General features: G+C 56.8%; 1 protein-coding gene across 2 annotated transcripts in view; it reads left to right on the top strand.

The window, feature by feature from the left end:
• Window positions 1-1,007: 1,007 nt before the first annotated feature.
• CCDC85C (coiled-coil domain containing 85C) overlaps window positions 1,008-24,301 on the top strand; it is a 91,256-nt gene continuing 67,962 nt past the window's right edge. Inside the window, exon 1 of one of the 2 annotated variants that reach the window (XM_073011311.1) lies at window positions 1,008-2,109. In XM_073011311.1, the coding sequence (XP_072867412.1) occupies window positions 1,314-2,109 (796 nt within the window). In that variant the 5' untranslated portion in view covers window positions 1,008-1,313. The remainder of the gene's footprint in view (window positions 2,110-24,301) is intronic. The other variant, XM_007987801.3, reaches the window with a different exon arrangement.

Here is a 24,301-nt window from a genome sequence, read left to right as displayed (position 1 = left end):
GAGGGCCGCCGGTGGGCAGTTCTGTGGCCGGCTCGGCGCCCCCGGACCCCGGCGTTCAGGACCCTGTGGGAGACCTTCCCACCTTCCCAGTGCTTTCCACCCCGCGAACTACAGATTATCTCCCGAATCCCAGGGACTTAGCGGTCGAGTGGGCGGAGGGGGAGCGTGGCTCCGAGCGCCACTCCGGGCTGGGGGCAGGTTCCCGGCGCTCTCGCCCCATCGGGGCAGAGAGTACCGACCGCGCTGCGGGACGCGGCTGGCAAGGCCCTGGCCCTGCCGGGGCGCGGACACCAGTGCTTAGCTCAGCCCCGGGGTAGGAGTGGAGACGCAGCCCTGCTGCGCGCTCCGGCAGGAGACCCGGGTGGGGACGGGGGCGGAGGAGCCTGGGGGCAGGGAAGGGGACAAAGAGCCGCCCTGCCGCGGGGAAGAGCGACCCCCATGTCACAGTCCTATTGTTCGCTGAGTCTCCGACTGCCCTGAACTCTGGTGCCCCCGGGAGGGAGAAGGGGCGCCGTCGCCCAGATCGTGGGTATTTGTTTATCTGGGGAGAGGGAGGAGGGCGGGGGACGCGGGCCGGGGAGGGGGCTCGACTGCTATTTCTGCGCGTCGCCTTTAAGGGAAGCCCGGCCCTACCTTTCCCACCGTCCCCCTCCCCGCAGTCGTACCTGCATTTTAAAAGCGCCCTGTAGCCCTGGGATTGGCCAAGGCCGCGTCCTCTGGGCGCAGAAACTTGAACCGCCGGGAGCCGGCTGCGGGCGGGGGTCGGAAACCCCGCGGATGGACCGTACCACCCCCGCAGCTCCCCCCACGCGCGCCCCGCCCCTCCCGCACACCCCCGGAGCGGCCCAATCGCACGGCCGGGAGGGCGGGACCGCGGCCGGAACGCGCCTCTGAGAGGGCACCGGCCGGGCGGGCGCAACGCGCAGGGGGACGGCGGGGGCCGCGCCTCTGCTCCCCCGTCGCCCTCGGGGGCGGGGCCGGGCCTCGGAGCCCCGCCCACTCTCCGCCCGGGGTGGGCGGGGCGGCGGGGGCTCCCGGAGCTGGGCCGGGGGCGGGCCTCCGCCTGCCTCGCCAGAGCCCTGAGAGCGCCCGGCTCCGCGGCCGCCGACGCAGCAGCCGCCTCCACTCGTCAGCCCCGAGGCGCGCGGGCTCCCGGGCAGCCCCGGCGGGCGCGGCGAGAGGGCGCGCAAGGCGGCGGGGCGAGCCGCACGCGCCCCCGGCCGCCCCCCGCCCGCGCGCGGACCGGCCCAGCGGAGCCCCGGCGCGGGGAAGCGCCGGCCGGGCGAGGGCGATGCCGCGGTGACGGCCCCGCCATGGCGAAGCCCGCAGCGACGGCGGCGGCGGCGTCGGAGGAGCTGAGCCAGGTGCCGGACGAGGAGCTGCTCCGCTGGAGCAAGGAGGAGCTGGCGCGGCGGCTGCGGCGCGCGGAGGGCGAGAAGGTGGGCCTCATGCTGGAGCACGGCGGCCTGATGCGCGACGTGAACCGGCGGCTGCAGCAGCACCTGCTAGAGATCCGCGGCCTCAAGGACGTGAACCAGCGGCTGCAGGACGACAACCAGGAGCTGCGCGAGCTCTGCTGCTTCCTCGACGACGACCGGCAGAAGGGGCGCAAGCTGGCGCGCGAGTGGCAGCGTTTCGGGCGCCACGCGGCCGGCGCCGTGTGGCACGAGGTGGCCCGCTCGCAGCAGAAACTGCGCGAGCTCGAGGCGCGCCAGGAGGCCCTACTGCGCGAGAACCTGGAGCTCAAGGAGCTGGTGCTGCTGCTGGACGAGGAGCGCGCGGCACTGGCGGCGACGGGGGGCTCAGGGGGCGGCGGCGGCGGCGGCGGGGGCGGCGCCGGCTCCCGCAGCTCCATCGACAGCCAGGCCAGCCTGAGCGGGCCGCTGGCGGGTGGCGCGCCGGGCGCGGGGGCCCGCGACGTGGGCGACGGCAGCAGTACGTCCAGCGCGGGCAGCGGCGGCAGCCCGGACCACCACCACCATGTCCCACCCCCGCTGCTGCCCCCTGGGCCGCACAAGGCCCCCGAAGGCAAGGCAGGAGCAACACGTCGGTCCCTGGACGACCTGTCGGCGCCGCCGCACCACCGCAGCATCCCCAACGGTCTGCACGGTAAGGACTACACGGGCCAGGCAGCGCGGGTCTCCCTGGCTGCAGCCCCTTCCCCAGGCTGCAGCGAGAGGAGGTGGTCCCTGGCGGTCCCACTCGTGCGGCCGCCACTCCAGACTCCTCCTCCAGCTGTCATGGATCCTGGACCAGGGCGTCCCGCACCCACCCGAAGTGGGGCTTTGGGCGGTTGTGGGCCGGTCCAGTGGTGGAGCGTCTTTCTGTCCAGCTCAGAACCTGCTGCCGGTCCGGTCCCAGGAAAGTTTCTAGCGGGTGTAGTTGCCAAAATTGGCGTCTGTCACTGCTGGGCTGGTGGTGGGCGCCTCATCCCAGCCTTGGAAATCCTTTCCTAGTAGCGGGAAGTTCTGAACAGAAAAGGATACAAGGCCTCTTTGAGCGCAGGTGAATTTCCCCTCTTGCAGCAACAGGTGTCCTCCAAGCCAAGCAGTGTCCACGTGTGTGCAGTGGCTGGAGTTCTGCAGTAGGGTGTGGGGATTGGGAGGGTGCACAGGCAGCTGCTTGACACCCAGGGGCAGCTGGGAAGAGGCCTGGGGCTCAGAGCCTTTCTGGTTTGCCATAAATTCCGTCCTTCTAGTCCCGGGACCTTTCTCAGCCGAGACTCTAAGACTTTCCCGAGGGAGATGTATTTGGAACGGATTCTAGTTTTTCTCCTCTGTCTATCTCCGTTTCTTTGTCTGTAAAATGGAGATGATGACCTCTGCCTCGTGGATTTGAGGTGGAGATAAACCTTCTGAAGGGATTTATAAACTGTTGGTCGCCTTATAGGAAGTGCCATGGTCATCCGTGACCAGGGTGTGGGTGGGAGGACCTTTGGCCTCTGTCAGCGCCTGTCTTCCACGCCCATGTTACTGCTGCGCCCAGTGCAGAGGGTGGCCCCAGCTTGGGGCTGTGGGAGCCTGCAGCCTACTCCCTCTCCCAGCCCCCTGCTCAGCCCTTCTGCTCCCTGCCGGCTTTCTCATCCCTGCCGGTGGATCCAGGGCCTCCCTGTTCTTACACGTTTTTTGGTTGCTTGGCTTCCAGTTCTGCTGGTAGTTACAACTGCCTGAACTTTTTGCCTGAAGGTGGAGAATGAACAGCCCTTTCTCGTTGCCTTTAAAGCCTTTCCTAATTCAGAGAAAGTGTGTCTAGGCCTGAAATAACTAACTGCCCTCCCCAGGACCCCTCAGCCTGAGCTGGGGAGGGACGTTTTCTCCTTGGTTTGGTGGCCAAGTGGCCTCTGCAGTCGTGATGGGGTGGGGGCTGGGGTGGGAGACATATCCATGGAGGTGGGGCGGGGGCAGTGCAGCATATTTTTCCTTTATTTACCATCCTGAGCCTGTGGGTTCAAGGTAGGACTGACTGGGTTTAGAGGGATATTTTGTTACTGATTAGCAATCTATGGCTACAACTCAGGTTTCTCTTTGTAACACTGTATCCACCCCCACCTCCCACCACAGGCTGCTTGAGGGCAGTGAGAGTAGTGCAAAGTTAGGTGGTTTAATTCGTTGGGGCTGTTTAGAGCACCTCAGCCCCTTTGACTTCCCCGTCCTGGCGGGCTTTTGAAGGGTCAGTTATCTGGGCCTCGGTTTCCCCAAGGGCAGTACAAAGGAGCAGACTGCTGCAGTCTCGTGGCTGGAAAATGAAATGTTTCTGGTTTTCAGCTGCGTCATCAATGACACTTGGCGAGAGTGCCTCTCTGCAGGACACTGGAGGGCTGGAGTGTTTAGAGCATACTTGCAGGAAAGTCTCTGTCATGTTTTGGGCAAAGAGATGCGGCCCCAGTCTGGCTCAGCGTGTCAGCTGCGAGAGTGAAGAATACAGGAGTGGAGGACTAGGCTAGACCGAGTTTTCCACCCCACTGGGGACCAGTGGGGGGTTGAAGTATAGGGTTTCCCACAGAACCCATCCTCCCCCAAGTCCAGTTAGCACAGGACTGCTGCAAATGTTGTGGCAGCAAACCTTTGCTCTGGGGTGAAATGAAAATTCAGCATTATTATTACAAATTTCAGTTACAGTTGGAATTATTATTATTAAGTTTTGTCTCTTAAAGACACATGTGGCCTTGGGGTGTTGTCCCACTAATATAAACAGAATGCTTGGAAACCAGGAAAGGCCCTTCTCTTAGAAACTGAGTTTTTCTTTCTTTCTTCCCCCCGCCCACCCTTTTTTCAAGACAGGGTGTCACTCTGTCACCCAGGCTGGAGTGCAGTGGAACACTCATGGCTCACTACAGCCTCAACCTCCCAGGCTTAAGTGATCCTCCCAGCTTAGCCTCCCAAGTAACTGTGATTAGAGGTGTGAGCCACCTCTCCTGGTGAAACTAGGTTTTTCTATTCTGGGACTTGTAGCTTTAAATTGAACAAAGATTGGGCCTGAGCTGAGGGAGATGATGAATCTCTCTCTGGGTGGTGTCTAAAGTGGGGTCAGACACCAGGCTTGCGCCTCATGTGCTTGGTCTTTGCTTCTCCTCAAAGGAACCCTGGGGAAGCAGTATTATCCCCATTTTACAGACAAGCAAGTGGAGGCTTAGAGGGGTTCCTAGCCTTGTCTGGGAAGGTGGCTGACATTGGAAGTACCTGTCCTGGGTGGGTTTGCCGCCATGATCATCTCCTGTTCAGGCCGTGGGTCTGAATCTGTTGTGCCCTTGGCCTGTTGTCATGTTTGCTGTTACTGTTAATCAGGGGACACTGGTGACTCCCTATTCTTGATTCCTGACCCAGGTTTGCCCTCTTTCTCCTGTGCTGGGAAGTGTCACTTCCTTATCAGCGACCACTAAGCAGATGGCTGATAACCCCATTACCCAGACGCTCAGGGTGTCTTGAGTTTGAATCTCAGCTCCTCCATGTATATTGGGCAAGTTATTAATTGGCCAAGCCTCTCTGTGGTCCTCTTCTGTAAGGGGGACAGAACCCAGAGTACCCCATTATCCACACAAGGTTGAATGAGGTCAGGATCTACACACAGTAGGTTTCTCCTGTTGTTAGAGTCCTTGCAGCTCTCCCAGCACACCTCGTTTTCCTCTTCAAAAGCGCTTGCTGCTTAGACAGCTCACCTGAATGTTTGTGTCTGAGCCTCTTGTGTGGCCGCGCTTGCTGATGAGCTAGTGAGGACAGTGGCCCTGCTCGCCTTTCTGGGGAGCTGGTAGCAGTTGCAGCCCTGCTGGGTACCCTAGGAGGACTGTAGTGGCTGAGGTGGGAGGTGGCCCATCTGTATGCAAGGCAGCCCTGGCTGAGGCTGGCCTGGCGGGCCTGTGTATGGTGTATGTACATGCAAATAGGCTTTTCTCCTTGGCTGCTTTGTTTGTTTGTTTATTTATGTATTTATTTATGCATTTATTTATTTTGAGACAGGGTCTCACTGGTCACCCAGGCTACAGTGCAATGGCACTACCATGGCTCGCTGCAACCCCAACCTCCTGGGCTCAAGTAATCCGCTTGCCTTGGCCTCTTGAAGCTGCTGGGATGACAGGCATGTGCTACCATGCCCAGATAATTTTTGAATTTTTGTAGAGACGGGAACTCACTATGTTGCCTAGGCTGGTCTCGAACACCTAGGCTCAAGCAGTTCTCCTGCCTTGGCCTCCCAAAGTGTTGGGATTACAGACATGAGCCACTGTACCTGGCCTTGGCTGCCTTTGGTAGACGTCTGGTCTGGGCTGACTTGGGACTGGGGTGCGCTTTGCTGTAGTCCAGTGTGGCACACTGAGGCAGGTAAACCCCAACACCAGAAAGTCAGGTTCTCCTTCATGAACTGATAGAATTTTCAAACACAAGAATTTTCAGTTTTTTTCCCACCTGCCCCTCTGCCTGTCTCCTGTGCCCCACCACAGGCACCATGCCCCCGTCCTGCCCATTCCCAGGCATTTCCTCCCCTTCCCTGATAACCTCCTCCTCCACGGTCCATTCCCCTTTAGCCAACCCGGAGGAACCAGGATTCTAGCAAGCCCGTAGATGAGACCCATTTACCTTTTAAAGTTTGGATTAAAATTTTGAGCTTCTCAAAATGAGACAGGTTTGTTCTCCTGCTTGTGTTTTTGTTGGTTTAAGAGGGAGGATGCAACGGGGTGGTCTGGGCCTTTAAAAAAAAGAGCACGCTAACTCTGAATAGGTCTTTTCTGTGCAGCAGCTCGGCTAATAAGGCTGCTTTTCCTAAACCCAGCTAGGCTGGGGAGCAAAGGTCAGTGAAGACAATGGGGTGGGTTAGATAAGCCTTTCCCCCTCCTCCTTCCCCAGCCTGTCCCAAGGGATCCATCAATGGCCTTGGGATGCTGTGCCTCAGAAAGGAGGGCTGGCCTTGAGAGGCTCCCAGGCAGGTGACCCAGGGGTGGGTAAGCTGTGCCCGATGCTTCACAGTTTGCCACAGACAGCATCCCAGTCCCAATTCCATTCTGTTCAGAACTTCCAAATGGTCCCAGGAGGGAGACCTCAGCATCTCCATATCTTAGATGGGGAAACCAGGGCTTGGAGTGGTGGTGCGGTGACTTGCTCTAGGTCCTGTGGGGCTGGTTGGGGGGCCTGGGATGCGTCTTCGGTTTCCTGTGTCAGAGTTCTGAGCCCATGGCCCTGTGCCTGCTGCCCAGGGACTTCCAGGGGAGCGGTGACCTCTGCCACAGAGACAGTGCATCTCCTCCCAGGATGCCAGGCCCTGGGCCTCATTCCTGTCCCCCTGTGTCTTGGCATGGAGGAGTGGGGCGAAGGCGGTGCAGGGCGGGCCACCTTCCCTGCGATGGCTGTCCCTCTCCACCTCTTGGTTTCTCTTTCCCTCACTTCTCTGCACGAGGCTGGCTTGCCACCGCAGCAGTTGCCCCACCAGACCCCTTGCTCAGGCCTGGCCTGTGAGTTCCCAGGACCAGCACATGATACACAAGGAAATCAGTGGTTTGCTCCTAATCTGTTTTCCGCCCGTGGGGATTTTCCAATCCATGCTTGTTGCCTTCATTTGCGCAGAGAATTGGAAGTCTGTTAGGCAAGTTCCTGAGCCTCCACGGGCCTCTGTTTTCTCTTCTGCCAAGAGGGAAAATGTTACCAAGCTTTGGGTTGAGGGAGGAGGGTGTAATGAGTGATACGTGTAGCCTCGGGGGGGTAGCGGCTCCTGATGTGCGAAGGCCCCTTCTCCCACTGCAGCATTCGACAGCAGGCACGCTGAGGGGCAGTGTAGCCCTCTGGGCAGTGCTCTGGCTCCAGGGTCAGAGAGCCCTGGGTGAATTTTGGCCTTGCTACCTGCTTTTTGACCGTGGCAGCTTACTGAGCCTCTAAACCTCAGTTTCTTCATCCATATCTGAGGCTAATAATGTCTCGATCCTAGAACTGGGCCTTGAAGGATGGGTTCCATGTCTTTTCATTATCTCCTGGCCTCCGCGGATTCACCTCCCCGGGTGGGACTGGGAGATCCTCTGACACACACTCGTGCTCAGTCTAGGGTCAGAGCCAGCTGAGTCCTCATCTAGTTGAATGGAGGGAGCCAGCATTCCAGGCAGGAATAAGAATGGCCAAGGTCTGGAAGTGGGGTCTGGAGCATGGCATTGAGAACCTGGGGCCCGCAAGGTGGACCCAGGATGTGTGTGGGGAGATAACCCTTAGCAGGGTTAGTGCTGTGTGCACCCCCACAGGGCAGACCCCAGAGTCCCAGCTTTTCAGACTTTAGTGCCCACAAACAAGAGTGGCCCAGATGGGCTGGCTGTGTTGCCTCTGGGTCTGGGGAGCGCTGCGTCAAGGGAGGTTGCGTGGACACTGAGAAGGGGCATTCCTGAATCCACTGAGGATGGGGCTTGTGGACACCCCAGATGGCTCTGGGAATCTGGTTGAGAACTGTCGGAGGTGGGAGGGCAGGTCTGGTTGTCAAGAGCCGGGCGACAAGCAGGACTGGACCTCACAGGTGGTAATTTGCTCTTCAGGAGGCAGGGAAGCGTCTGCGAACTTCACTGAGCATTTACTGCCTCTGAGGTCTGAGTGCCTCCTGAGTAGTGATTCTTGGAGTCTGGCTTGTGGGGTGGTGGTTCTGGAGCATCACTCTGGTGACCACTGTGGTGTGGGCTGGGCTAGGCGAGCAGGGAGTGGAAGCTGAGGGCTTCTGTTGGGAGGAGGTCCTGGCCAGGAGAGAGTCCACAGGACAGAACCTTCTGTAGTTTCCGGACCTGGTGAACTTGCTCCAAAGTCCTGCTCTCAGCTGCTGTCAGCCTTCTCATGACCTCTGACCTCTAGGGCAGGCGTCCTGAGCTCTTGGGAAGGGCTTAGGCAGGGCAGTGCCTGTGGGAGATGCTGCCACTCCCAGGTGGCTACTGGGCCCTCCATCACCAGCGCTGATGCTGCCTCCCGCTACTCCCACCCCTACGTCTAGGGTGGTTGGGATCAGCATCTGGGATCCAGGCAGGGACCGCTCTGGGGTTCAGAATTCTCATCTCCCTGCTACATAACAACAAGAGACCCTAGTAGCATCCCCAAAGGCTTGAGCATAGAGGAACAAACTTGTCTGCTGAAGGGACTTGATGCTTCTTTGATCATAAAATGTCAGGAATGGTCCCCCTCCCCTAAGCAAGCACCCAGGATTGGTCACTCATACATCCCCTGTCTACACAGGCAGAGGGTTCTGGACAGGCCTGGAGCCGGGTCACCAGGGGATGGGTGCCTGCTCTTTAGCAGCTCACCGCTGACCTCCAGCTCTTGGGGGGCCGAGCAGAAAGATCAGGACTGTATTGAGTGCCTTGGGTTTGCCTTATGTATGCTGTTCAAACAGAGGCGTGGAGCATGCTTAACTACAGTGGATGGCCCTGGGGAGGAGGTGAGGGTCTGAGTCCCTTTCTTTCTTCCTGATTCCTCAACGGCACAAACATTCTGCCATTTCCTCAATTCAGAGCTGGGCATTTTCCCTTCCAGGTTGTAATGTGGGGCGTGTCTTAGAACCCATGTGCACATTTGCTGGCAGGTCTTCCCCTCTCTGCCCCTGGAAAAGCTCTTGAGTAGACTGTGTTTCTGCGGCTGATGGTATCTGAGAGTGGAGCAAATGCCAGGCCTGGGAGAGCCAGAAACCCCTGAGCAAACTTCACGGAGTCCTAAGGCATGAAGAGACTTGAGAAAGACAGGGGCCCACCCCAGGGCCAGCCACATGGGTGCTGGAGCCCTCCCTGCCCGCCTGGGGCCCTCTGTCATTGCTCTCTGTCCATCTGGGAGTTTATGAGCCTGGGACTCTGGTCCTCTTCACTCCCACTCTTGGCACAGAGTGGCAGGTTCTGAAAGTCTTTTGGATGGAACAAACGTGTGCCTGGCACTGTGCTGAAAGCAACTGGGTTTTCTCTCACTCACCTCCCACAACAGTTGCTCGTCCCCACTGGGGTCACCTTTTTAGCTAAGGAACAGGCCCAGGGTGGTGAGGCAAGTCACAGCAGGGGCAGGGTGGGGCCAGGCCAGGCCAGGGGCTCCCGTCCCGCTGACCCCGGAGCCTGTGCCAGCTGGTATGTCCCAGTTCCCCTGCCCTGTGGGTGTGATTATTCATCATGCCACTTTGCCTCGAGGAAGTGCCCAAGTTGGTCTCTTAACCTCTTCAGGTGTGCTGGGAGCTCAGAGGAGGGGTGGCTGAATTGGGAGCTGAGATGGGCCTTGAAGATGGACTTAGTAAAAGCAGAAGAGAGCAGGTGAGAAGAGAGACCAGGCTTCGCAGAAAGAACAGCCGAGCTGGGCAGATCACCTGAGGTCAAGAGTCCAAGACCAGCCTGGCCAACATAGTGAAACCCCATCTCTACTAAAAATACAAAAATTAACTGGGTGTGGTGGCACGTGCCTGTAATGCCAGCTACTCAGTAGGCTGAGGCAGGAGAATCTCGTGAACCCGGGAGGCAGAAGTTGCAGTGAGCCATCACACCACTGCACTCCAGCCTGGGCCACAGAGCAAGACTCATCTCAAAACAAAACAAACCAAAACCAAAACCAAACGAAACCAAAACAAAAAGAACCGAGCAAAGGCGTGTGGGGGGCATTCGCCTGCACTTTGGGTTCAGCTGGGGTGATGGATGAGTGGGGACCCAGGACAAGGGTTGGGGCAGTGAGCAGGGCCAGGACAGGTGGGGTCTCTGAAGCCTCCTCCACTGCCCCTGAAGTCGCTGGGTCGGGCTTTCCTTCCGGGTGTGGGCAGTTCCAGTTCTAACCTTTTCTGATGGACTTTCCAGGGGGACCCAGAGTTACCTGTTAGGAGTCCTGTTAGAAACTGGAAACTTTATAGCCTGTCCCTATCTTTCTCCTGCTTCCCACCCGATAAAGATGCAAACACATCACCTGCTGGGCCTGAGTGGCCTTGTCAGCTGACGTGCCCCGTGCCTGGGGGTCTTGGGAAATTACTATTGTTCTGTGGATTGGACAATCCAGACTGAACCAGTGGCTTCAGCCCACTTGAGACCCAACCATGTGTAAGTCCCTTCCTCTCCCTGGGCTCTCATTTTCCTATCTGTAAAATGGGAAGCTTGGATGGGCTGAGCTGAGAGTCCCAGGGACCCTCATCTCCTCTGGCCCTTTGACTCAGAGCCACAAGGAAGGGGTGGCCTCCCCTGACCATCCTGCCTCCTGTCGGTCACTCTGTGGTCCTATGAGCCAGCTCTTTTATATTCCTGGGGATTCTCTTCCTATACCCTATAGCCTGGGTTTTATCTCCTGCCTGGTGGTTGGTCCTTGCCTTTGGGCAGGTGGGGATGGTGAGGCTGCCTGTGACCACATGGGTACCACTGTGGGAGCTAGAGATGGTGACCTGTCTAAACGCTGTTTGAGACTGAGACCCTGGCCCAGGCCAGCCTCCCCTCCTGCAGGGCCCCAGTGGAAGTACCTGCCTCCCCTATCTGATGGACTCAGTAACGGGTTTAGCGCAAGAGGAGAACGCCGAGCTTCGATTCCTGGTGCAGGTTTGCTGGGGACAAGCCCGCGTGTTCCTGGACTCCAGGTTCCTCCGTTTGCTGTCCTGTTTCTCTCCCAGTCCAGAATGTTGTTGCAATGCACAGTCAGTGTTGGAGGGAGGAGTGAACAGTCCTGGAAGGACTGACCAGGTGCCAGATAGTGGTTGACCCACTTTGCCCACCTGTCTTTCTTTTCTCATTTGTACACTTGGCACTGAGTTAAATAAGTTACTCCCTGCCCCCGTCCCCTGCCCCGCCCCGCCAGCAAAATCAAACCTCCCCAAGAGGGTGGTGATTTGCACAATCCCACCTTCTCCATTTCCCCTGAATAATTACTAAAATATATACCTTTTGGCTTTTACTAGTGGTTCCTAACTGTGGCTATATATTAGCTATCACTTAGGAAACTTTAAAAAATACCAGTGCCTGTGCCCAGCCCCAGAGATGGGCACAGTTGGTCCTGGTGTCATTGGAGGCTGTGAAGGCTCTGGAGTTCTGCTGGGTGGCCAGAGCCAGGATCCCAGAGAACAGCCATGGGCCCTGCCAGCAGGCCAGCTAGGGACAAGGTGGCGCCCGCAGTGGGCACCACAGAGCCTGACCGGCCAGGGTTGGGAGGCCGGTGTCAGTTCATGTTAGCAGTGAGGGGTAAATGGCCCTGCCTGTGTTGCCCCCTCGCTGACCTGTGCTGCACGGACGCTGGGGAGACGGCTTTGGCGAGGCCTTGGAATGCCATTTTGGGCCCTGGACGCACCCTGGCTTGCACCCCTACCTCCCTGCCCCAGGAGCTCGAATCAGCTGCCAGGCATCCCCATGGAGGCTGCTGCCTTCGCCACCCCGCTTTTTGAGGGCTGGGCAGGTGAGGTAGAGGCCTTTCCAGGCTGTTTTGAAGGGGACAGAGGCAGGCAGGGCCGGTGGCACCGAAACGGCAGCTATGGAGAAGAGTCGACCCATTTCCAAAAATAGACCATCCACTGTCAGGGGAAGCATCTCTTTGTCTTCCCAAATCTGTCTTTCCGTTGGCTCCCAGGTTGTAAGGCAAGAAGGAGGCCCGCTCTTGTCTAGGAATCAGAGGCTCCCTTGAGCGTGGTGCTCCCCCGCCTGGCACAAGGGCCTGATTGTGTGGGGCCCTGAATGCTCCCGCCTGTCACGGTGCACGGCACCGGCCTGGGTCCCTAATGAGCCCGCTCTGGGAGTGGCCCTTTGTGGCAGGTTCCGGCCACATTGCCCGCGGCAGGGCTCTGTTTCCCGGCTGCTTAATATCCCTCAGCAGCCCGGTGGGACAATGGGACACTCTCCCAACCCACCCACCCTTTCTCCAGAAAATTAAGAAGTGAGTTTCTCCCTCTTTCAGCACCTTCTGTCCTGGCTGGCAGGGGAAGGTTCCCCTCTTCTCCCCCTCGCCTTTGCCCAGCCCCTCCTGGGGGACCTCCCTCCGCTTCTGCCATTGTCTCCTTTCTCTTGTTCCCTCTCCGTCTGTCCTCTGGCTCCTTCCCCACAAACAGGCTCACGTTTCCTGGTCCAAAGCAACACAGAGCCCCTCCTGTCTACCGTTGTGCCCCTTGGCCTTCCTCCCTTCACCGGGGGATAAACCCTAGAGGCTGAGGCCACCTCCTTCCTTCTCCTTCCTTGGCTCTGGGCAATCCCAAACTCTGGGAATGGTGGCTCTGGTTCTGTCCAGCAGCCTCTTCTCATCTCAACTTCCTGATGGCATTTGATGTCCCCCTGGGCTTGTTTTCTAGAATGGGGTGGTGTGCTGGTCACCTAGGACTTCCCTGAGCAACTTCTAGCACTCTCTCCAGCCCCTCCTGCCTGGGGGAAAACCTCGCCCTGGGCCGGCTGAGCAGTCTCTCCCCACCACTTGCTCCTGGCCTTGCAGCTCAGGTGTCCAGATTGCTACTGGTCACTATGCTATTCACCTTGTGTCTTCTGGGTTTGGGTCCCTTCCTCTCTCCCCTGCACTCCTGCTCCCCTGCCTAACCCACGACCCATCACAGTCAAGGTTTCCTGGCTCTAACCCCGAGTGGTGTCCACTAGCCACATGTAGCTGCTTCCGTTTACCTTCATTACTATTAAGTGACATGCAGCCACACCGACTCCCTGCCTTCGCATGGGCTAGTACCGTGCTGACAGCGAGATGAGGAAAATGCCACCATTGCGGGAATTCTGCTGGGCAGCGCAGGGCTATCATCCCAGCTACTTGGGAGGCTGAGGCAGGAGAATCTCTTGAACTCAGGAGGTGGAGGTTGCCGTGAGCCGAGGTCATGCCACTGCACTCCAGCCTGGGTGACAGAGTGAGACTCCATTTCAAAAAATAAATGAAACCTGACACCTGAGCGTGGAGTCAGGGCTTCCTGCCACCTCCCCACCAGCTGCAGCGCTTTACCACCCTGGCCCTGGAGCTGTGGCCCCCGGACCCAGAGGCAACACAGCCAGCCCACCTGGGCCACTCTTGTTTGTGGGCACTAAAGTCTGAAAAGCTGGGACTTTGGGGTCTGCCCTGTGGGGTGCACACAGCACTAACCCTGCTAAGGGTTATCTCCCCACACACATCCTGGGCCCCACCCCAGGGCTACTCTGATCTGCAGGGACTCTAATCCCTCTCCACTGAGTTCAAAGCTTGTCCCCTGTGAGTGCTGGTCTGCTGTGGGCAACATGATCTGAAGTGTGTGGCGTGGAAATGTTGTGGGCACCCTGGATGAAAAGACCCCTTGTTTGGTGCAACCCAAGCTCTGAGCAGGAGGGAGGCAGAGGGAGAGCAGCCATCCCCAGGGTCTGCCCTCCTGCCTACAGCAAATGCGCCCTGGGCGTGGCTGCGGTGGAGGGGGTCACTTGGGCTGTCGAAACCCCTGGGCGCAGGCAGGGGTATAGGCAGCAGCGTGATCCTCCTGGCTCTTGCTTTATTTTGGGGGTCATGACAGGAGGCAGATACCTGGGCCAGGTCAGGGCCGCCCATGGCCCCATAGCAGCCCCTGCTGCCTCTCAGCAGCCTGTCCTCCTCTCTGCACTGGTCACATGGGCAGTGGCTTCTGCAACCCATCAGCCAGTGCATCCACAGACTCCTTAACCGGGACCTCTGAACCCCCCAAATGACTGTGCAGCCTTGCATTTTTCCTGGAACAGGGACCGCAGCTTTAATCAGAGCCCAAAGTGGTCCATGACTCAGGAAAGATGAAGAATTCAGGTAGGAGGGTTGGTGAGGCTCCTGCCTGAAGCCTTTAAAAAACAAAAATAGATCAACTGAATGCATGTTCGTGGTCGGGAAACTCCACGCAGAACACAAAGGCATAGAGTCGAGTAAAATCCAACAGCGTTCTGTGGGTGCCGGTTACCCTGGGCTCCCAGCCGTCCTGGCTGTGTCTGTTGTCTGGCGGATCTGGGCCATGGCTCTGTGCTCACCCCTGCCTGCCCTCCTTGGCGCTCACTCTGTTGACGCTGCTTGGGCCTCTTTCCTGAAGCTGTTTTTGTTTATATGAGGGCTTTAGGGTTGGGTCAATGTTTTCATGCAAACATCTGCTTCCTGGACTTCTTCCTACTGATTATTTTCTTTCTTCCTTAGTCTCTGACCAGTCTCCCCAGGCCTCAGTTTACCCACAGGTGAGGTGAAGCAGTTGGATCAGATCCATGGTGCTTGGAGACCCCGGAGGAACTTGGGGAAGCTCTAGGAGCCCAGGCCATCCTTTTTGTCAGGCTTGCCCGGGGCTCCTCCTAGCCTGGCTTCTTCTCTTCATCTAGTAGAACCAGTACATTTGGGGGCTTTTTTGGGTATTCCTGCTGCCTGGGGCTTTGAAGACCTGCGATGGCCTGGTTTTTCACTGCAGGACCACCTCTCAAGTGCTTATCTGGGTGGGGGAATGACCTGACCCCCAGACCAGAAAGGGCAGCCGGGGGACCCTTTGCCACTGCCTGTGCGAGGCTTCCCTCCTCCCAGCTCGCTTCCTCAGGCCTCCTGGGCCAGCGCCAGCGCCAGCAGGAGCAGAATAAAAATGGGAAAATCTCATTTTCTTTTGAATTACAACCTTGATCTCTCCTTCATACTCCCACACCAGGCCTCTGGTGACTTTTGGATGGGCCCGTGGGCTCCCTTTTCTCTGGGTAAATATACAGGCATTGACTGGCATTGGCATCTGGAAACGGCAGGCTTAGGAGCACCCAGGGGGGCCTGGGGTGAGGAGAAGGTGGTGTGTGCACAGGACTGGCCAACCTGGCTGAAGCCAGCCTAGGTGGGTGTCCTTACCAATGTTTGACTCAGAAAGGTGCTGGTGGACCACCATGCCAGCTGCATCCCAAGCAGGTTGAACTCGGCATTCCTTTGTAGTGGCAAAGGCTGCCCCGGGGTGACTCTTGTGTTCAGCTGAGATGCGTCTCCCCAGTCAGCCCTACCCGCCCCTTGTTGGTCTGCTGATTGGCAGCTGGAGGAAGTGGGGACGACAGACACAGTGGGGAGTCCAGCCCAAGAGGCCTGTGCAGGCCTAGGGGTGTGGAAGGGGACTTGGGTGAGGGGTGGCAGGCACAGGCGAGCTGGGAGGGCCGAGGGGAGACTGGAGGGCGCTGGACTGGGGCTTGCCACATTCTCCACGAGGACAGGGACGCAGAAGCTGGCCAGGAGGGCAGTGTGGCTCTGTTATTTGTGTGGCAGACATTTCTGTGGCTGGCTGTGATGTGAGGGCTCCAGGCTAGAGTGACCCCATGCCTGCTGCACCGTCTTACTCCGTGCCTGGGGATGAGCCTGCGGGAGAGGTAGAGTCAGCCCCCTGCAGCGAGGGGGGCGCAGACCGTGTGGGGGTTCTGCTCTGGGGTCCCTGCTTGGCCGGCCTGCCTCCTGAGATGCGTGGCTGCCCTCGGGTGCTCAGGCCTCTCTCCCACGCCAGGCCCGTGGCCTTTCCCAGTTGAGAACAATGAGCGAGGCAGTGTGACCCAGAAGTGGGTGAGTGACTGAACTTGCGGAGGCGCTGTGAGGGATAGGGCTGGCTGGGAGCCTTGGAAGGTCTTTGTCCCCTGTGAGGTAGACCCTTGGCTTAGAGCTCTCTGGGGCCATCCCACAGGGGGATGGAATAAATCCATGTACACTGTTCTTGGTTTTTCTTTTCTTTCTTTCTTTCTTTTTTTTTTTTTTTTTTTGGAGACGGAGTCTTGCTCTGTCGCCCAGGCTGGAGTGCAGTGGCCGGATCTCAGCTCACTGCAAGCTCCGCCTCCCAGGTTTACGCCATTCTCCTGCCTCAGCCTCCCGGGTAGCTGGGACTACGGGCGCCCGTCACCTCGCCCAGCTAGTTTTTTGTGTATTTTAGTAGAGACGGGGTTAGCCGAGATGTTAGCCGAGATGGTCTCGATCTCCTGACCTCATGATCCGCCCGTCTCGGCCTCCCAAAGTGCTGGGATTACAGGCTTGAGCCACCGCGCCCGGCTGGTTTTTCATTTCTTTCTAAACAAATCTCCCCCAGAGGCCTTAAATGAGACTTAGTTCTGACCATTAACTTCAGGCACTGAGCTATTTTTTGGTCATGAGGCTGTGAGGGCTTTAGCAGACAGTTAATTGCCCTGCAATGATGTTGGGGAAGGTCTTGGAGGAACAGGCCACAGTGACTCATTCTGCTGTGAACCTGGGATTCCCCCAAGGCAGGGGCTGCCTGGAATCATATGCCAGCACCCTTTATCTCTGTCCTGAGATTTTATCCTTTTAATGCCCCAGAGTTGTGTGAGACCTCTGGCAGGCCTAGGGGGAATCTGGGAGGAAGAGGGAGGTCTCCTTGCAGAGGTTGCCCGGAACCTCAGGATGGTGAGATGGGCCTTGAGGGGCTGGTGGGCCTGGCCAGGACCTTGGCTGTTGCTCTTTTGGGGTGTCCCTTCCACTGTCACCCCCAGGAGCAAGCAGGCCCCCGGTAGGAGGGCAGAGGCCCTCTTTGAGCACGGGAGTGCCGCCCGTGGCTGTGGGCTTGGCTGTGGTGCCCCAGCCCTGAGGCTGCCTGGTGGGATTTGGGTTGTGCCATAGGTAGGGCTTTCCTCTGGCCAGGGGGCCTTGATGGACAGTGGCAGGCATAGGGTGGAAGGGGCGGCTGGTGGAACAGAGTGGCTGGCTGGGGGTCCTCCGCCGACACATTGCTGCTGTCCACGTCTCCAGTGGCTCAGACAGGGAGAGGCTCATGTGTGACAGTGATGAGTTGGCATCTGGAAATAATGCCTCATTAAAGAGGCTTCTTTCTAAAAATGGATGCATTTATTATGAAAGGGCTTCAGGAGGAGGAACCCTCGGGGCTGCCTGAATGTTGTAAACATGCTCATGGGAAGCGGAGCCCCCAAACCCATGGCATGTCACATGCACCCTATCCATGCCCCCACCCTAGCATATTCTAGTGGGTTCCCTAGTGCGGTGCTCAGATAAGTGCCCCTCACCACATGCCTCAGTTTCCCGCCTGGGGAGATGGACGTTTTGGTGATTCAGTGCCCCGGACCTTTTCCACTCCAGGCTGGGCCATCTTCAGCAGTGCCGCCGCCTGTGAGGGACGTTTGTGGCAGGGGGGATTGTGCCTCTGGTGCCTGCTGATGGCCACGTCCCCACCCCCAGGCTATGCCCTGCTTGCTGGTGCTTGGGACACAGATGGGGCCTGGTGTCTCTGAGCTGACCCTTCTGTGTGTGGGGAGGGGCAGGGGTGGAGTTCTCTGTGGGAGCCTTCTAGAGGGGTCAGGAGCTGGCCCTGGCCCCGTGTGGCCCTGCACTCGTGGTGGGACTTTGGCCAAGTGTCCCCTCCTGGGGACCTCATCTATAAGGGGCCCCTGAGCTCCCTTCCAGCCCTGCCTGATTCTGGGCCTCAGAGTCATGTGGGGTCATTGTTATTGCTTGGTCTGGGTGCCACCCAAGGCAGGGAAGGGCAACCTGGAAAGAAGGTCTTGCCCAGAAAGGGATAGCAGCTCTGTGTGGGGAGGAGGAAGGAGGCCTGGGTGCCAGTGCCCCCGTGCCCCGACCAGGGCCACCTTCTAGTTTCAGGCCTAAGGTCCAGGGAAGAAGGGTCTTGGACTTAACTTCCCTGCTGTGTTTGGCAAAGGGCTGGGACAGTCACACCACCTTGCTAAGTGGGCCCTGGGTGAGGAGGTCTTTAGTTACCTGGCTGGTGCCTCGAGGGTCTGTGCCACCTAAGGAGGCCCAGAGGGAGGGTCTTTGCATCTGAATGCTGGTCCTGCATCCACCCATGTGATCTCAGACAAGGCTGCAGACCCACGTGCTGCACCTTTCTGTCTGTTAATGAGGTGTCCCAGACATCCCATTGTATGGGCTCTTGAGGCTCAAACAAGATGCGTGTATGGTGACAGCAATAACAGTAGGAACAATAATAGATAACAGTCACTCAGCACTTTCTACACAGTCACTCATTTGACCCTTGCAGGGCAAAGACACTTATGTTCCCCATTTGAGCAAAGAGCACATTGAGGCACAGAGATGTGAAGTCACTTGCCCAAGGTCCCTGTGGAGAAAGCGGCAGAGCTGGGGTTTGACCCCAGCAGTCTGACTCTGGGGGACTGACAGCCGCCTGACACCTGCCCACACCACCTCTCTGTATTCTGTCCACATAAAAGCAGAGTTTCCCCATCAGTAACTTTTTCTTCTTCCCAAACTATTTCCTGTTTATTGTAGGAAATTTAGAAAAATAACTACCTTTGACCCCAGCACCCAGACAGTCTCTGCGTGCCACTGTGAGTGTGGCCCACAGTGACACTGTTATTGGTTATTGGCATGTGTCCTCGCTTCCCATGGGAGGACTGAACAGGTGTGGTATGGAGGCAGTTCTTCTTTTTGGGGGTGGAGGGGGACAGGGTCTCGCTCTGTGGTCCAGGCTGGAGTGCAGCGGCGTGATCTCGGCTCACTGCAAGCTCCACCTCCCAGGTTCACGCCATTCTCCTGCTTCAGCCTCCCGAGTAGCTGGGACTACAGGTGCCCGCCACCACGCCTGGCTAATTTTTTGTATTTTTGGTAGAGACGGGGTTTCACTGTGTTAGCCAGGATGGTCTCGATCTCCTGACCTCGTGATCGGCCCACCTCGGCCTCCCAAAGTGCTGGGATTACAGGCGTGAGCCACCGCACCCAGCCCAGTTTCCCAATCTTAGCTCATTGCAGCCTCCATCTTCCTGGCTCAAGAGATCCTTCTGCCTCAGCCTCCCGAGTGTCTGGGACGGCAGGTGTGTGCCACCATGCCTGGCCAATTTAAAACAAATGTTTCTCTGTAGAGACAAGGTCTTGCTGTGTTGCCCAGGCTGGTCTCAAATTCTTGAGCTCAAGCCATTCTCCTGCCTCAGCCTCCCAAAGTGCTGGGATTACAGCATCCACTGCGTCCAGCCCCAACACAGTTCTTATTTGGAGTGTGATTTTTTTTCCCCCTCTGTGGGCAGTGGGACAGTTATGTGGACTTGAAAGTTGAGCACTGGTAGGAAAACTTACTCTGGCTGCAAAGCCATGCAGGATTTACATTTCAGTGTCCGCCATGTGATAGATTTCTTCTTGCGCACGGTACACCCCTGCCTGAGTTCTGCCTTCCTGATTTATCCTGAGATTCCCCTGAGTGGAGCTCAGTGAGGCTAGAACCTCTGCTGAGGTGACGTGACACATAAACCCCACCAGGCTTGGGGAGCAAGGCAGCCCCCTTATTTATCGGGTCTCTGTGCAAGGGGGAGCATGTGGTGATGGTGTGGCAAGGATGCTTGTGTGCTCCGGGTGGCCTGCTGGACAAGCACCCTGCCTGGATGGGGGCAGGAGCACCTCCCAGCTGCTATCTCACCGGGTCCTTGGACCGCTGGCTCCATTCCCCACCACCACGTGATTTATTGCTGGTGGAGGTGCAGAGGATCACCAGCCCCTAAGTAATCCATTGCTCATTGTGGAAACACTCAGAAGACACTGTGATGTTCAAAATTATGATTTAAAAATCATCTCTAATCCTACCCTCACAAGAAGCTGCAAAAGTAAGTCAGGCATGGTTATGTGTACCTGTAGTCCCAGCCACTTGGGAGGCTAAGGCGGGAGGATTACTTGAGCCTAGGAAGTTGGAGGCCAGCCTGAACAACATAGTGAGCCCCACTTCTCTAAAAAGAAGAAAAAAAGTTGCAAAAGTAGTGCAAAGTGTGTACCCTTCCCCCAGCTTCCCCCAGTGGTGACATCTCACGTAAGGAGTACATTATCAAAGCCAGGACCATGACAGTGACACAGCGCAGCCTAGACTGCAAACCTGAGCTCAGATTGCACCTGCCTGTTACATGCACTCATTTCTCTGTGTGTACAGTGTTTTATGAGATTTTATCACAGGTGTATGTTAGTTATATACCCTTTTTTTTTTTTTTGACAGAGCCTCGCTTTGTCGCCCAGGCTGGAGTGCAGTGATGCAATCTTGGCTCACTGCAACCTCTGCTTCCTGGGTTCAAGCGATTCTCCTGCCTCAGTCTGCCGAGTAACTGGGACTACAAGCGCCTGCTATTATGCCTGGATAATTTTTGTGTTTTTTTAGTAGAGATGAGGTTTCACCATATTGGCCAGGCTAGTTTCAATCTTCTGACCTTGTGATCCACCCACCTCAGTCTCCCAAAGTGCTGGGATAGCAGGCGTGAGCCACTGCACCCAGCACTTTTTTTGTTTGTTTGTTTTTGGAGAAGGAGTTTCGCTCTTGTTGCCCAGGCTGGAGTGTGATGGTGCGATCTTGGCTCATTGCAACCTCTGCCTCCTGGGTTCAAGCAATTCTCCTGCCTCAACCTCCAAAGTAGCTGGAATTAGAGGCATGTGACACCATGCCCAGCTAATTTTTTGTATTTAGTAGAGATGGCGTTTCACCATGTTAGTCAGGCTGGTCACAAACTCCTGACCTCAGGCAATCCATCTGCCTTAGCCTCCCAAAGTGCTGGGATTATAGGTGTGCCACCATGCCCTGCCAGTTATGCATACTTTTAAAAATAAACTTTGTTTTTTAGAGCAGTTTTATCTTTTTAAAATTTTTTTTTAGTTTAATTTTTTAAAAAGGCTTTTAAAAAGAATATTTTTAAAGGCTAGTCAAGCGAAGCAGTGGGAGTGGAGAATGGACAAAGAAATCTGTAACTGATTGTGATCAATTAGTTGTAAATACCACTGCACTCAGACCAGCCTAGGGCAGATTTTAAATTTATGGAAAAATTGAGATACAGAGAGTTCTCGTATAAACTCTGTGCCCAGTGTCCCCTATTAACTTCTTAACTGGTCTTGTACATTCATTACAATGAATGAACCCGTATTGATTGGTATCAATTAGAATCCATTCTTGATTCAGATTTCTCTAGTTTTTACCTAACTTTTTTTTTTTCTTTTTTTTTTGAGACGGAGTCTTGCTGTGTCGCCCAGGCTGGAGTGCAGTGGCCGAATCTTGGCTCACTGCAAGTTCCGCCTCCTGGGTTTACGCCATTCTCTTGCCCCAGCCTCCTGAGTAGCTGGAACTACATGCGCCTGCCACCTTGCCCAGCTAGTTTTTTTGTACTTTTTAGTAGAGACGGGGTTTCACCGTGTTAACCAGGGTGGTCTAGATTTCCTGACCTTGTGATCCGCCCGTCTCGGCCTCCCAAAGTGCTGGGATTACAGGCTTGAGCCGCCGCACCCGGCCTTAACTTTTTTTTTCTTTTTTTGAGACAAAGTCTTTCTCCATTGCTCAGCCTGGAGTGCAGAGGCGCGATCTCAGCTCACTGCAACCTCTGCCCCCTGGTTTCAAGTGCTTATCCTGTCTCAGCTTCTCAAGTAGCTGGGATTACAGGCATGTGCCACCACACCTGGCTAATTTGTATTTTTAATAGAGACGGGGTTTCACCATGTTGGCCAGCCTGGTCTTGAACTCCTGACCTCAGGTGATCCACCCGGCTTGGCTTCCCAAAGTGATGGGATTACAGGTGTGAGCCACTGTGTCCAGTCGACTTAATGTTTTTTTTTTTTTTTTTTCCTGTTCAGCCTCCTATCCAAGACATCCATTTTCAGCTGAGATCTGGTGCGTTCACGGTGGTATGGCCATAGACAAGACATCCATTTTCAAAAACACATTTTGCCACATGGTATTCCTACCATTTTTGATCCCAACTCTTCACATGTGCAGGTGGAGAATACCTTGTCACATCACTGACTGCTCTTTGTACACCTTATGCGAGGTGGCTGTTTGCTTGTTCCATGGTGCAGACGTCCCCCCGGGGACCTCAGGGTGGTCATCATCAGAAGTGCAGCTGTATCTGCTAGGCCGCGCCTACACCTTTCTGACGGTGATGGGGGGCCAGGCCTGGCACCCCCGTCCATGTCAGGAGGGGACAGCCTTGGAAACACACAGGCCTCTGCCAGCATCCCCCCACCCCCGCCGGGTGTGGCCACCTGAGATGGCTGATCCTGAGTGAACACGGGGATGTGTGTCTGAAACAGCCCAGACTAGGTCACACAAAGAGATGTGCCTCAGTTTCCTGAGCCTCGGTTTCCTCCTGGGGAAGTGGGGCACACTCTGACGTCCTTCACAGGCTTGTTGGGAGGAGCCAAAGAGGGTTCACACTAGGAAGTGACTTGCTGTGATGCGTCGGTCATGGTCAGTCATGGGAAGACGCAGCTTTTAGTTGTTAAGACAGAACGCCCTTTCTGACCTGCCCCCTATCCACCACGCAGCCGGAAGATGGCTCAGTTTAAAATAACTGCTCACATCTGGGGCCATTTACCAAGGGTCGTCAGCCCCCATCCTGCTTTGTGGCCTTTCAAGGAAGGTCGCGAGCAGCAGGTCCCGCAGACAGGATGCTTCCCTGCGAGCCCATTGAGAAATCCCCCTGGAAATCCTCCTTTGGCCTGGTGCAGGCAGGCGAGAGAATTGCAGACAATGGGGAGCCAGGGAACAAAGGGAGCGATTGTGCGGTGGCCCAGGCAGGGGTCATGGACGCCCCAGGCCAGGCAGGCAGCCCTACACCGGTCACTGGCTTTCCGCCCACCCGTGGAGTGGTTGAGAGGGGCCATGGGTCGGGGGGAGTGAGGCCAGACCCCAGGTGTGAGGCTCCATACGCTGTCCTCCTACCTGGCAGGTCTGTCCCAGAAGATAGAACTTCCATGTTTATCTTCGGGGCTGTGTTCTTTGCAGGCGGGGTCCGGCATCTGGTGGGTCTGAACAGCTTGGTGTGGCATAACTGGTGGTCTGCTCACAGGGCTCCGGGTTGACCAGGCCTGTCCATCCTGCTTTGCCCAGGTCTTTGCCCTGGAGAGCCCAGTGGTTTGAGCATGAGTGTGGCCTTGGCCGGGATAGGGTGGCACTGGGCACACCTGCCACTCCTTCTCCAGTGCTGATGGTGGGGTTTCACCCTCCTACTCCTCCTCTTTGCTTCAGTGATTGTGGGACCAGCCTCCCAGCTGGCCTCCCTGCCTCCGGGATGGTTTCCTCCAGCCCTCACTCTGTCCTTCCTGAAACACAGCCCCCACCTTGCACTCAGCTCTCTGAGGACCCCTCGGCATCAGGTTCAGGATTCTGAAAATAAAGTTGGAGGTGCTGTGTGATCCTGCTCGTACGCCTGTGCCACACTCCTCTCCCGTGTCTTTTGGAAGAAGACGAACAGCAGTGCCTTTTTCTTTTTTTTTTCTTGAGATGGAGTCTTGCTGTGTCACCCAGGCTGGAGTGCAGTCGTGTGATCTCGGCTCACTGCAACCTCCACCTCCCGGGTTCAAGCCATTCTCCTGCCTCAGCCTCCCAAGTAACTGGGACTACAGGCACCCACCAACCACGCCCGGCTAATTTTTGTAATATTAGTAGAGGGGGGGATTTCACCATGTTGGCCCAGCTGGTCTCGATCCCCTGACCTCAAATGAGCCACACACCTCGGCCTCCCAAAGTGCTGGGATTACAGATGTGAGCCACCACGCCCGGCCATGAGTGGCAGTTCCTTAACACCATTAGCCAGGCGTTTTCATACCTCCCCGCTTTCCCTGACTGTCTTCTCCACCTCCAGTTCCCTCCATCCCTGCCCTCTTCCCCTCCTCCCCTTGCTGGGGACGTCCCGTATGTCTCCAGCCTGTGGCTGAGATGCCGCCCTCTGCTTGCTTTTCCAGCAACCTCAGTGTCCAAAAGCCCCTTCTGGCTCCCCCACTGCACTCATAGTGACTCTCGGAGGTGTGCTCTTCTCTCTGGGCTGGGCTGTGTAGCTGGTCTGTCACCCACTGTGCATGTGGGCTGTGTCCCCGGGGGCTGGGCCTGCTGAGCTCCGGGGCCACACCTGAGCCACTCAGCCTCTCCTTCCTTGGGGTGTGCCGGGGGCCAGGCCTGCACAGGCTGTCTGTCCCAGCAGCTCCAGCCACTTTGCTGACCGAGTTCCTGGAAGGTGTCTACT

This window comes from Chlorocebus sabaeus, chromosome 24 (assembly GCF_047675955.1).
Source record: "Chlorocebus sabaeus isolate Y175 chromosome 24, mChlSab1.0.hap1, whole genome shotgun sequence".
NCBI classification, from domain to species: Eukaryota; Metazoa; Chordata; class Mammalia; order Primates; family Cercopithecidae; genus Chlorocebus; species Chlorocebus sabaeus.
This window is presented reverse-complemented; position numbering and strand designations above follow the sequence as displayed.